General features: G+C 48.7%; 1 protein-coding gene across 1 annotated transcript in view; it reads right to left on the bottom strand.

The window, feature by feature from the left end:
- Tpo (thyroid peroxidase) overlaps positions 1–10,397 on the bottom strand; it is a 65,209-nt gene extending 54,812 nt beyond the window's left edge. Inside the window, exons 1-2 of the mRNA XM_074049067.1 lie at positions 10,304–10,397; positions 4,817–4,901 (exon numbers count right to left, since the gene is read on the bottom strand). Of these exons, the coding sequence (XP_073905168.1) occupies positions 4,817–4,901; positions 10,304–10,397 (179 nt within the window). The remainder of the gene's footprint in view (positions 1–4,816; positions 4,902–10,303) is intronic.
- Between the last annotated feature and the right edge of the window lie 3,635 nt (positions 10,398–14,032).

Below are 14,032 nucleotides of genomic sequence, written 5' to 3'. Positions count from 1 at the left end.
GGCCATGCTTCCATCCACCACATGGTCTCGCGTCCCATGGCCCTGCTACTGTGGTAGTGGTAACGACACCGGCCTCTGAACCAGGGCTATATCCTAAATGCCCGAACTCCCCATACCCTGCCCTGTTTCTCAGGTGAACAGCGCTGGAGACCTCCTGCCCAGTGCTCTGAGTGCTGGGCTGAGTGTTCTGGTCCTCAGATCTTGCTGATAATAACAATCGGTGCCATGGCATCTGTCCAGCTCTGCCCCTTGCTGGTCCCTCAGCATCATACATCATTGACAGAGGACTCACCCTCACTGGCTTGTCACTTCCCCTTCAGCCCAGTCTGCCCCACACTCAAGTCTTAGGGTGGAGCAAGGTGTCTTCTGCTGGGCCTGGGGCAGTATAGGACAGGCAGTTCCAAATGCATGTCATCCTGATGGTCATGGCTCACAATTCCAGCCATGCTGCAGGGAATTTAAGACTTCAGAACATAAGACCATACTGAAAAATGACAGATGCATGCTTGTATTTGCAGAAAAATACCTGATTTTGATCTCACAATGGGGGAACTTTGAGTCTAGCTGGCTCAGCATTCTTAGTGTGAAGAGGAGAGCCATGTGTCAGATTTATGGTCCCCTTAATCTTTGGATCTCCCAGAAGCAAGGAATATCCACAGTGCCATCATTATTAAATCACCAGGCACCCTACACCTTTCAACCTGCCACAGACGATGTTAACAGGAAGGAGAGCTAAGTGGTATTCCCAATCTCAGCACAGGTAACCCAGGTCAAAAGCATCCTGGAACCCACGGTCAAGTGCAAATGTCAGAAATCGCCCCTGGACACTGAAAAAGAACATAACTCCAGGGAGGTGGGCCTTGGTCAGCTGAACCACATGGTTTCATCGGTATGCTGTTCAGACCAAAGAGCATCTGATTTTCCCAGACTTGCTGCCTCGGGCAGTAAGTGCTTCTGGTCCGCACTGAAATTACAGCAGAGGAGAAGGGAAATGGTAACTCATTCTCTAGAGCCAAGGTGGACTAGAGGGACTGGATGCAGTTGGGAGGGCGAGGAGTCAGAACAGCAGTCATCTGGGTTTAGATTCTGTTCTGAGGACGAGGAAGGCGCTGCTTCTCAGTGGGCTGTGGTCCTGGTGAGGACCACAGGGTGGCAGTGAGGTTGGAGGTGTTGGTCTTCCGGCAGGTCCAGGAGGGGCTTTGAGTCTCTGCTTCTCCCCTCTCTGAGGGTCCTGTATGACCAAATGCACTTGTCCTGCCTCTGGCCACACTGGGAAGGTGGCCTTGCCACCCTGCCACTTCCCAGACCTGGTGCTTCGTCCTGCTGCAGAAACACAGGTCTGGCTGTCACAGACAGGGGAGGCTGTGGTGTTGGCACATGTCCTCTGCCCCCCACATCTGGCTCAGTCCTCAGCCACTGTCCTCAGCAGTAGGCACGGTGTCCACACCTGAAACACGGTTGGTTTGTGAATCTGTCTGCCTCAAGCCCCGGCAGCACCTGGCTAGCTCACTTGGCTTGGAGACTTCCGGGAGCATCTCCAACACCACTGTGGGCACTCATGGCCTTGGGCACTCTGGCGGCCAGGCTGCCTTAATCACAGCTCTGGCATCCCCGGTGGATTTGTGAGGTTTTCTTCCTAGTCTCTACTTACTTTTTACCATTCTCCCTTTCTTCACAACCCCTTCCTCTCGTCGTCCTTCTCAATGACAAAGGAGATGATGGGAGCCATGAAAGGCCATTTGACACAAGTTCTAAATCAGGAAGATAGATTTATCATGTAAGGTGCACAGCAACAGTTTGGAACACCCAATGGCTTTTCACAGCTCCATTCAGGGAACCATGTCATTTTCCCTCGGGCTCCCACTTCCTTCTCCTTTGAGTTTGATGACAGCATCCTCAGGGAACCTAAGACATCCTGAGTCACTGGTCAGAGTCACAGTAGAGGACCGAGTGGCCTGGGACCTTGTGGGTAGGGAGGGGTCTGTGGAATTGCTGGTTCTCCCTGTTGTCCCTGATTAATGGATGGGTGCCTTGGCAAAGTCCAAAGATCATTTCCAAATGTCAGGAGAAGTCACTGGGCCTGCTGGTGGGTTTTGAGACTTTCCTGGCTGGCTACATCTGGAATTCAACATGGTTGATGGTATTGAGGTAAACGCAGCCTCTCACCCCATCACTCTGCCTGGAGCCCCACTAAACACCTGTGGGATTATTAATGTGGTCCCAGCCTCTGCAGTCAGACTCACTGGAGCAGTGGACAGAGGGACATCCTCACAGGAAGGTTTTCAAGAGGCCCGTGTGGTGCATATTCGAGGAGCAGTTATCACTGGGACACCATCCCCACAGGTCTGGATTACTTCTTGAGGTCTGGTAGGCACAGGTGCTGGGTTCGTGGGTGATGGTCGGTGTGTCTTCCTGTAGAAGCCTCTTCCTCCTATCCATACAGCACCGTGCCCTCTCCAGAACAGACCGTACGCTTCGTGCTGTCCTGAAGATGTGACCCAGCCAGTATCACCTGCCCCCTGTGCTTTGCTCTATGGGGACTGGTCTCAGGACTGGACACCAACTTAGAACTGAGTACAGTGATGACTGTGGATTAATGTCCTCTGTCCAGAAGTAGGAGTCCAGAACCTGCTGTCAGCCCCCAAACCCTGGAAAGCAAATTTATCAGGATGTGCATAGGGCACAAGCTCAGGACCCTTCGGTGGCAGGGACGCCAGGCTCTGCGTCTGCATATTGTGTTCTCAAGATGGCGCCAGCCACACTGTGAGTGGAAGGAATGACTTAGTCACTAACTTGGATGTTATTATTACTAAAAATGCTTTCGTTTTCCTTTTTAGCTATAAATAGCTAGATTTATTTTGAGGTATAAAATATTTCATTATTCTGAAAACTTTTACTCACAGCTGGTTACCCACCAAGTAACCAACCTAAGTATTTCTGGTTCCCTGTGGGGTGCCCTCCCTCAACTAGCCCATGAGTCACGTCAGTTTTTACATAAGGAAAGTGAACTTTTAGGAGTAGGTGACAATAATTCATCTCTGTGTCCCCCATATCTACCCAGTGCCTTCTGTGGAGTGGGAACAGCAACTGAGGAGGAAATAAATACCAGCTGCAGGGGCATCCTTTGAGCATCGTTTGAGCACCATCTACAAGGAAATCTTTTCAAAAGTGTACCCCCAAGCAGCCGTCCTCCCTGACCACTTCCAGCCCTGTCTTTAGGACGAAGGCACTGATGTTGAAAGAACCCCGTGATTTGAACGGAAGTCCCCCCTCTCCATTCCTTCTGCTATCCTCAGCAATTTCTCAGTTTCAGACACAGAAATGGATGTGAGTTCACGGGGGATGATTTTCTCTTTTCTTCCCCTTGAATCAAGTTTTTAGAAAATGAGCAACCAGTATGGGGCATTTTTGATTGGAATAATAGAGACTTGGAATGAACCAGCAGTTGTCATGTGATAATTTATACCTTGAGAGATCATGTCATTTTTACTCAACTCTCAATAGTAAGTTTATTCTAGTGCTTAATGTTTTTTGTTTGATTGTTCTTTGTTTCCTGCACATCTAATAACAGACCTTGATACCATTAATATTGGTGTGTCTGTTAATTTTTTTGGAAGGGAATGATGAGCAGACTGAATCTTCATTGTGAGGCAGGCTAAATAGGCACTGGTGGCTTGAAAATCAAAGCAAGCCGAGATCAGGAGTTCGAACTCAGACCTCATACTGGGTAATCTTTTAAGAAGAGCACACACATTGACTTTCCCCACCGCACCTTCCAATTGAATTACAGTGATAGTCAAAATAAGGTCTCTAACCATGTACCAGGTGTATAATGCACCCCAGCACCAGGACTGCTTGGCACAGCAATTCTTCTGATGAGAAGAATGGTCATAAAAGCTACAAGAAAAAGGCTCCCACCTCACAGGATCCTTTGATTGATAAGGACATAGGGAGTTAGGAAACCTGATGGCTGAGAATGATGACTTAGGTATTGATAAAAAGTCACTTCCTGGCCTGCGGACTTAAAGGAATGACTCAACAGGGTCTCGTTGACCCAAAGCACCTGTATTCTATAAAAAAAGGATAACTCTAGTCTGACTGTCCGAGGTCAAGAACTCCTCTGGACATGTGGATGGAATTGATGGTGTGCAACCCAGCCTCAGGAAGTTGATGACACAGTAACTGTTTTCCGGGACTGAGTACCCCCATGTCGGCAGACTCCAATAAAAACCTGAGGTCTTGGGGCCCCCAGCACAGTGCTCCTTCTTGAACCTGCTCACTCTCCCATCTGGCAGGGGTGCTTGTGCTTTGCTCACTTTTAGTCTTCTCTGTGTACCTCCTTGAATTCTTTCTCTAGTGAGACCAAGAACTTTCTGGTCCCTGGACTTGGTGACCCAGTCAGTGACAGTCCTATGTTATAGGTAATTATGCTTACATCACAATGGCCAAAGACTGAGGCTGGAATCCCGAGAGGTCCCTTTTATCTTAATCTATCCTAACCCCATTTCTGACGAGGACTTTAGCTCTAGCATCAGAGACCTCAATTCACAGGATGGATCACAGTGCTTTTTTCCCTGTGTTTTGCTGAAGACCGCATTTGAGAGCAAATATCGTCTGTTAGTCACTTGCAGTGACACTGGCAAGGTGATGGATGCATGTGAGCTTCAGTGCCTTGTTTGTAGAATGGGGTAGTTGGACCACCTTTGGGGCACCTATGAAAACTAGAGGAGCTGTGTGTGTGGAGCACCAAAGGGAGGATCTGCTCCTCCAGTGTGACCGTCCACGAGTGTCCCCCCCCTCTGCCCAGTCATGTTACCTCTTCATGGTGCTGTAGAAGGCATTGTCCACCATGAGCCTGCTGGCTTCCACGATGCTGGTGACATGGGACTTCCCAGTCTTTCCTGTGGAGTAACATACAGCAAGACGCCATCAGAAGCTCAGTGTGTAACTCTGCCCAAGTCCTGCTGGATGTGGTGACAGCCAGGAGGATGCTAGGGCTGTAGGATGAGGGTCACCCGAACAAGCCTGTGTCCCCCCAGGGTGGGGTGCTGGTCCCCTCACAGAGCTATGGAGAGTGGGTGGGGATTTGTCCCACATCACTGCTCAGTGGCTCAAACCACTTCTAATGACTCTGAAAAGCTTTTTCTGTGAATGTCTTAGTCCTTTGTGCCAGAGTGAAGTGCATGATGATGCTTGCCTATTAACCCGTGGATTTGGTAAATTATTCAACTATTCCAGAAGGTTCCAGTGAAATCCCCTTATTGCATTTTCATTTGTAAACACTTGGAACACCGGTAGATCAAGGGGCCCTTTCTGGGTCAAAGGGCGGCCACTCCTGTCACTAGGATGGCTTTTCCATAACCAACACCGTATCAAGGGAAATGCATTTGTTAGTAAATACCAGAATTTTTTTGAACATTACATCTGTATAGAAATAGAGCTACCTTTGAGCAAGCAACTTCTGGTGTTTTTAAAATGAAGTGGACAGCACAGTTCAGAAAACATCAGATCGCCGAGTAAGCCTGGCAGATTACGCTCCCCGACAGCCTCTGTCCTAAGTATTGAACTCGTGATTTTGACACAAGATGACACAAAGTGACTGGAAGCTGTTGGACAGTCTGAGACACTCCGACCACAAGTCCAAGGCCAAGGCCACACCAGTCCTCATCTTGGGGTGCAGTGTGCTCAAGAACCCCTCATTCTTGTCTTGCTTCCTCTAATCCCACTGCAGCTGCCTGCTCAACCTGACCTGTTTCTGCTTCTGAAATCAGCTGCAACCCCATGTTTGTTGATGGGGAAGTCTCCCATCCCTGGACTTGGGTGGGCATCGCTGGCCTTCTTCTCTCAGGGAGGCCACACAACTGGGCTCTGGAGTTAGGCCTGCATTTGAGTCCCTTCTCTAAGACACATCGTCATGTACCTGGTGACACAGGTGACCAGTGTTCTCATGATGAGCAAGGCTATGTCTCAGCTTTACAGCTCGGTGCAGAGGGCCTGGGGATCCCCAGGGCTCACAGGACACTGGAGGTTTTGTTTCTAACTGTGGCCATGTCTGCGACTCCCCAGTTCCTGGGTTCTCTTCCCCCACTGTCTCCTCCTCCAAGCGTTGCCCCGTGGGTGTGTTTGGCTCTTCTGGCTGTTATTTCTCTTTTCACCCTCCCCCAAATACCCATCTTTAACTTGAATTTTGCTCCTGAATCCTGCTAGTGTTCAGGGCCTTGAACACTGACCTGGAGTCAAGTGCCAAAAAGAGACATGGGCATGCTTTCTCCTCCCTCCTTGGTCCACGTTGTGCCTCCTGAAGATGACTGCACCCCTCAGGCCACTCTCTCTCTCTGAGGGGGAGCTCTGGCTTCTCTGAGCCCATTTTACCATTCCTCCATGGTGGTGGCATAGGGTGGCTTTCTAAACACAGACGTCAGGCCAAGTCTCCCACTGTAGCACCCAGAGACCCCGATCCCACAGTGTGACGTCCAGACGCCTCACCATGGATTTCAGGGCCTTCACTATCTGGCTAGCACAGGTGGTCACGTTTCAGTGCTTAGTGTGATGATCGATTTCTCCCTCATCCTACAAAACAGTCAACCTCAAGTTCCCCGCCCATTCATGTCCTCCTTCAAGATGTGTCGATGTCCTGATCTTTAGATACCAGAAGAAAATGATCAATGTCTCACCCTGTCCCCTAGACACTCATAGCCTGTCACCAAGAGCTGCTTGAGGACCAGGCAGTGTGGTCTCTACCATCTGCCATTTAGGACCTGATCAAGGCTGGGTTTTACAAGGTACTTGTCATGGTTTAAGGACCAGCTAATTAATCATAAAGAATCAAATGTGAAGAAAAACGTTTGCGTGTCTCCACTGTCCTAAGGAGTGGCAGTTGCTAGAGAGAAGCTCTTGAGCTATTGACCAATATTCAGATATTGGCATTTAAGCTTAAAGATCATATATTGCTTGTTCTCCAGATTCTTTCACTAGAAAATATTTGACTAAATCTTAAAGGAAGTTTTATTACCTTACAGTTTATAATTTCTTCATTTTTTTCCCTAAGAAATATGTTTTTGTGTTGAAAAATTTTCCCCAGAAAAATACAGCTCTCCCTTACAAGTATCTCAGATCGCTTCTGTAATGGCCAGATTTTAGTTCTTTGCTTCTTGACTGACTGTAAATGGGGCATCCATCTGTAGTGGAGGAAAGAAACCTCCCTCTACACCTGAGATTAATTTTCTGGGGCCAGGTAAATTAGATGGGCAAGAGAGATTACCAAGAGAAAACAAGCTTATCGGTGCTGAACTTGCAAGGGGGCCTCCAGAGGCCAGCGAGCCAAGGGCCAGAGGGAACTCAGCCCTTGCTGCAGCAGAGGGAAAGAGCAGCTCAGAGGAGAGACTTCAGGGGACAGGGGCTGTGACTTCCCACAGGACACACTGGACAGGCACATTCATGGCCCTGCCTGCCAGTGGGCTTTGCGATATTGGTGTCCCTGGACCCCTGGGTCTGGAGACATATCTGGGATGTCACTTCTGTCCTCCATGAAGATGAGGAGGGGACACTTTGCAAATGTGTGTCCTGCTTTCTGGCAGGTTGAGGGAGGCCCAAGAGCTTTCCTCAGACTCTTTTCAATGCTTCAGCTCAAGGTCATCCTTGTGCCCCTGAGGGGTGCCATGGCGCCATGTTCTGATGTTCTGACCCTGCCACACCCCTCACCATTCTCCCATCTTTCCATTCTGCCTCCTCACTGCCTCTTTCAGTTCAGAACAGAGGATCCTACCAGAGGATCAGCTGAGAAAATGAACCCAGCCTTTTCTGGGTTTTTCCAGAACTGAAAGTAAAATTCCTGACTTGGGTCATTGACCAGGAAACACTGTCTCCTGACTCTCTGTGCACACCTCCTGGAGGTCACTTCTGCTCTGATGGGGTACACTGACCCCCAAAAGGACCCCCCTCTCATGCATGTTCATAACACATACAAGGGCTGGGATTCAGGAAGCCAAGAAGCAAGAAAATACCGTATTTTAGGAAAAAGAAGGAAATTACTTAGTTTAAAAGTGTTCACGAAGACGATGCCAAATGAAATGAAACAGAGAAGTCAAATCTTCCTCCAAATCCACAAACCACACCAGGCTCCCCAGCTGTGCCCTGACTAACTCCGAGCCCTTGGCAGTTGCACAGAGCTGCTTTTAGATCCTGTTTTAATAATGTCTGTTTGCCGAAACCCAGTGAGCTGGAAAAGGGCTTGTCCACTTTCCTTTTTAAATACGTTCCCTCATTGTGCAGCCATCCGCCAGTCCCCCAGCTGCAGGTGGCACCTCCACTCCCTTGTTCACTTGGGTCTTAGTTTACCAGCTGTGACTGGAACGGCTGCATAAAGGTAACTGCACAGAGGTCTTCATTTTGCACAAGCAGGAGAAAGGCATTTCAGTGTGGCAGTGAGAACACAGGGCTCCAGGATGCATGCTGTGTCCAGGTGTCCTAGATGGGGCTTCCATCGACTTGTTCTTAGATCTACAATGGTCATAAAGTTGTGTCTTCACTTTCTCGGGGCTGAAGCTCTTTTTCTCTGGCTTGGGTCCTCTGGGACGGCCGTCCCTGGCAGTTCAGTGCAGAGGGAGCTTCCAGTGGCTGTGCTTCCCAGAGCCTGTGAGCACGTGGATGCCACCCAACCACGTGGGCCAGTGGTGTCACCATTTCCTGAACGCACTTGCAGTGTGCCCATGGAGAAATGTAACTAGTGGAAACAGGTTTCAAAGACAGCTTACCAGTGAGCATTAATTTTGTTTCAGAGCTGCTGCTGTTTCGTTGACAACCAGAAAAAAATCTCATATTAATGAATGCAAAATTGAATCACTGTGAGACAAATCATAGTGTATAAATAAAAAATTTATAAAGTAAATGAGCAATAAGCCAGCTTGGAAATGTCCTAGGAAACAGGAAAATGCGCTCCAAAGTGCAGCATAGTATAAATGCTGCATTGTACGTTACCTACATACTCATTAAAATTTAAGCAAAATAGTCAAATCTCTTATAGACGGAGAAATAATTTTAAAAAGTTAGTTGTAGAAAAGCTATAAATATCCCATGCCATGATTTTTTTTTAAAAGGATGCGTTCTAAAGTTTCAAAACATGGTATACAGGCAATTGTTCTATTGCATTGAATAGGTCACAGGTATAACAATTTATTCGTAACCAGCTACATGACTTCTGACTTTTGCAGAACAAGGGCCCTGGTAAACACGAAACAGGAGGTGGTTAATTCTGTGATCGCGTGGGGAGCTCCTGTTAGGTTTGCATGTTGGCATGACTGCATACCGGGTAGGAGTGTGTTCTCTTTTTTTGAGGGTTTAGAATGAGCTCCTGTTTATGCTTTCCCTTGTCCTGGCCAGCTGCAATGCACTCCCTACATCAGTGCTTGCCAGGAGTGAGTGTGGTGGTCAGTTTTCCAGTTTTCTCCACTTATAGGTGAGGACCTGGAGTTAGAGGGACAGGGTCATGCCCACTGGACCTGGCCAGGACGCCATGGGTAGGGGCTGGCCAGCTTTGCTGATCCCAGGATGGTGAGTTACCAGCTGGGGCCCTGAAAGACTGGAGGGAGATGTTTTCTCAGAGTGCTGGGGAAGAAGCCAGCGTGGTCTTGAGATCCTGGCAGTAAGAATAGGACAGAATGGCTCCCAGCAGGAGGCATAGCCAGTATGGTGGAAGATGACCAGGGCTCAGTGCTGGGCTGTCCTGAGACACAGGAGCTGTGGAGTCTGGGGAGCTGATCACAGAGGCCACAGGCAGCAGGATGGATGCAGTGATGCCAGGGGCAGGGGCCTTTGGGGGACAGCTGAGGTGTGTAGGTGTCCTTCCCCACCTTGGCCCTCCCTCGCCTCACAGGGCTTACTCTCAGGGGCTGGTGCTGTCTTTTCTTTTTTAGTAAAGAGCAATTATGTTTACCACTACATCTCAGTAGCTTGCTTAACAATTTCAAATTGCAGGTTACAGTTCCAGAAAATATACCACAGACCTGATTTAATGGAAAATGATTTTGTAGCAAAGGAACAAAAATATGCAGAAGAAATTCCCCCTTCCCCCAATAAACATGCAGGTAAAATGGAAATGGCTCTTTTTGCAATCATAGGAAAATTCACTCTTTTTTTTAAAGTTATATCTTAATCCTTCTAAGCTTGAAAATTATATTTTGCTCTCTGAAAATCACAACAATACACACTAAAATATCTTCACTGAATCTTAGTAACTGCCATCCTGCTGTTTGATGAGTGTGAAAAATAACCCCCATCAAGAGATGGGGTCTCATTTGATACTCACCCCAAAGGAGTTCTTTGGCTGTCAAGATGAAAGCGAAGAAGATTCCGGTGCTGGCCACAGCCAGCATGACGGCCAGGGCTGTGGGCATCTTCATCCTGGAGCTGAAACGGGGTAGAGCAGGTGAACTCACCTGCAGGAGTGAGATCTGCTCAGAGCTGACCACAGCCCCTCCAGCCTCTCCTGAGGAGATGGGGCTCGGAGCCTGGGGCCATTTCTCTGCAGGACTCTGAGAAGCCCCCAACCTGGGAGGTGCACAGGCAGCCTGCAGAGTTGAGCAAGCCAGGTGCCCTGCTATAGATGACATAGGTCTGTCATGGGGCAGCTATAGTCCCTGAACATCTCACTGGTGACCTGCCTTAATCCATGGTCGCATCAAAGAGAGTGAAATCACTGAGATTAATTAGAAAAAAAGATCTATTTCCCCTAATAGATCATGAAGCGATTGCAGAATTGAGTTATTAAGACAGAGCAGAATATCCAAAGTCAGTAGCTTCTACTTTCTTAGTCTTTGACTTCTTACTCTTGGACTTGCTGTAACTATTTCTGAATCCTGCATTTTGTTAAGCAGGGGACACTAACCACAAAATCCCTTGGGGAAGACAGCTCAGTGGACGATGGCTATAAGCTGATCAGATAAGACCCAGCACACTAAGACTAGCACACCTACTGAGACACAGCATGCCTGAGACCAGCACACCTGATGTTCAGCACACCTGAGACCAGCACACCTGATGTTCAGCTCACCTGAGACCAGCACGCCTGACACCAGCACACCTGAGACCAGCACACCTGATGTCCAGCACACCTGATGTTCAGCTCACCTGAGACCTGCACGCCCGAGACCATCACACACGCCTGAGACCAGCACACCTGAGACCAGCACACCTGATGCTCAGCTCACCTGAGACCAGCACACCTGATGTTCAGCTCACCTGAGACCAGCACGCCCGAGACCATCACACACACCTGAGACCAGCACACCTGATGTTCAGCACACCTGAGACCAGCACACCTGATGTTCAGCTCACCTGAGACCAGCACGCCTGACACCAGCACACCTGAGACCAGCACACCTGATGTTCAGCACACCTGAGACCAGCACGCCCGAGACCATCACACACGCCTGAGACCAGCACACCTGAGACCAGCACACCTGATGCTCAGCTCACCTGAGACCAGCACACCTGATGTTCAGCTCACCTGAGACCAGCACGCCCGAGACCATCACACACACCTGAGACCAGCACACCTGATGTTCAGCACACCTGAGACCAGCACACCTGATGCTCAGCTCACCTGAGACCAGCACACCTGATGCTCAGCTCACCTGAGACCAGCACACCTGATGTTCAGCTCACCTGAGACCAGCACGCCCGAGACCATCACACACACCTGAGACCAGCACACCTGATGTTCAGCACACCTGAGACCAGCACACCTGACACCAGCACACCTGACACCAGCACACCTGACACCAGCACACCTGACACCAGCACACATGCCTGAGATTCAGAGCAACTGACACCTAACATACGAGACTCAGCACATCCGAACTGGTCATGGGAAATGGCATTGCCATCACCTGGCTTTGCTGGGTGAGGAGGCCCAGTGACCACTTTACAAGTTCCAAAGATAGATTCCTCTTACAAAATGGAATTCAAAAGCTTTACAACCTGGCTTTTTTCTCTTCTCAGGCAACGAAGCAGGCGTACATACCTGGGTGCGTTGTCTGTTGCTGTAAACTTCTAGAATGTGAGCCTCGATTGCTACCACAATGTAATGTGAATCTTGATTGCACCCACCATATAAACAGCTCTGCTGTCAGGCCCACTCAAGTGCTAGGAGGGCATGACTTCCTTCTCAGAGGCCACAGAAAGTTTGCATGGCATTGTGCTTGAGCCAGGTTTCCAGTGCACCCTGGCTGTTCAGAAGCAAGGTGCCACACACTGAGGTCCACTTGCAGTTCAGCCAGTGTCCACGTGAGCTAGAAGCACATAGAAAGACGCTTGATGCACTGAGAGAGAGAAAGCCAATCAAAATAGACACTTTTAATTACTACATTTTTGTCTCTGGCTTTTTTGACTTAAATACCGTATGTAAAAGAAGACATGAGTCCTCCAAGTCAGCTGAGTTGGGTGCTGCTCCAGTGCTGGGTGGTGAACATGGCAACCTTGGGGCATCCTGAGCACCCGAGCCCTCCAGTCCTTATTGCTGAAAGAGAGTAAAATACATGCTCCTGCTTGTGTTTCACTGCCTGCCGGGCAAAGGTAAAATGGGAAAGTGCAATCATCAGAAAAGTCAGTTTTTAAAAAGAGTCATACTCTAATCCTTCTAAGCTCAAGAATTACATTTTTCTCTTTGAAAGTCTCCATGAAACACAGTGAAGAATCTCTTTGGCTCTAGTCACTGCCATTCTGCTTTCTGTGTAGTGAGTGTGGAAAATGACTGTTCAGTCAAAGGATCGTAATGCTGACCCTTCTGTGAGCTGACGGCCCACAGTGGGCCTCACCCAGGGACTCAGCCCCATCCAGGGACATCGTCTCTGTGTGGCATCAGCTCTCCTCCCCTTTAGACATTACAGCCACACTGTCTTAGAAACAGAGGTGTAAGTCTAATTTAGATGTTGCAAAGTCTTCACAAAAAGGAAAGTAGACCAAACAAGGAACTTAATGTCAAACTTGTGTATCACTGAAGAGCTCCTTCTCCTGGATTTGCATTTTCTGGACTCCCTCCTACTCATTCATAGCAGAGATGGGGTGAACAGGATAGGAACACTGGAAGTTCCTTATGTTAGAAAAGCCATTTTCTGTTTTGGAATCCCGTGCCTCTCAGCAGCGTCCCCCACACCAGCCCTGGGACTTTCCCTGAGAACTGGAACTGAGAAGTTCTGGTCTCCATGCTCTTTTCCCTGGCCCTGTTGAAGGTGAAACCAGGACTACAAAAAGGAAAAAGTTTGGTGTAGGCAGCTTGCATGCTGGCCAATTTACTCTGTTTTTGATCAAACCGACATATTCCAGAGAGCCCAAGATTAACAGCCTTTGCTCTTCAACTAAACCAGACCATCTTCTACTCCTTATCTCTTTCTGACCACCAGACAACTAAACCTGTCAGCCAAGACTTACAGCTTCAGAGATGTGACACCAGGACACCTGGAGAACCAAGGCTGTCACCTTTTATGACGTAAGCATTTCTGTCATGCATTGGCTGAACCCCTGACATCCCCTTTTAAAAGCAGACATCTTCTCTCAGAAGCGGACGACAGGGCTTTAAGAGGTGACTCTCCCTGTCCTCCTCTACATCTGATGAATAATAAACCTCATTTTCTTCTTTTCAAAACCCTGCTCTTGTTATTTGTGAATTGGCATTGAGGCCACAGGACCGACTTTCCATTAGCAAAGGCAGTGTTGTAAGCACCTCCAGCTTCCCAAACACACGGAGGGGCTTCAGCCACAACAAGGATTTTGAGTTTTAATTTCTTCATTTGCAGCTCTGTGCACCAATCACTAGGCCACTGAAGCCACGAAGTCCCTGACCATACAGGGGCCAATGTGGTCTGTGTGGACACCTGTGCAGCGTCCCTGGGCAGGGTGAGGTGTCCTCCCCAAGTGGAAAGCAGGAAGTGTGTGCAATTCACTGGCCACGGCCATGATGGTTCGTGTCCATAAACTATAATTACTTCACAGGAGCTGAAGCTAATTACAGTCGTGACCTGACCACTCTGGTTTATGT

Source organism: Castor canadensis, chromosome 12 (genome assembly GCF_047511655.1).
Source record: "Castor canadensis chromosome 12, mCasCan1.hap1v2, whole genome shotgun sequence".
NCBI lineage: Eukaryota > Metazoa > Chordata > Mammalia > Rodentia > Castoridae > Castor > Castor canadensis.
This window is presented reverse-complemented; position numbering and strand designations above follow the sequence as displayed.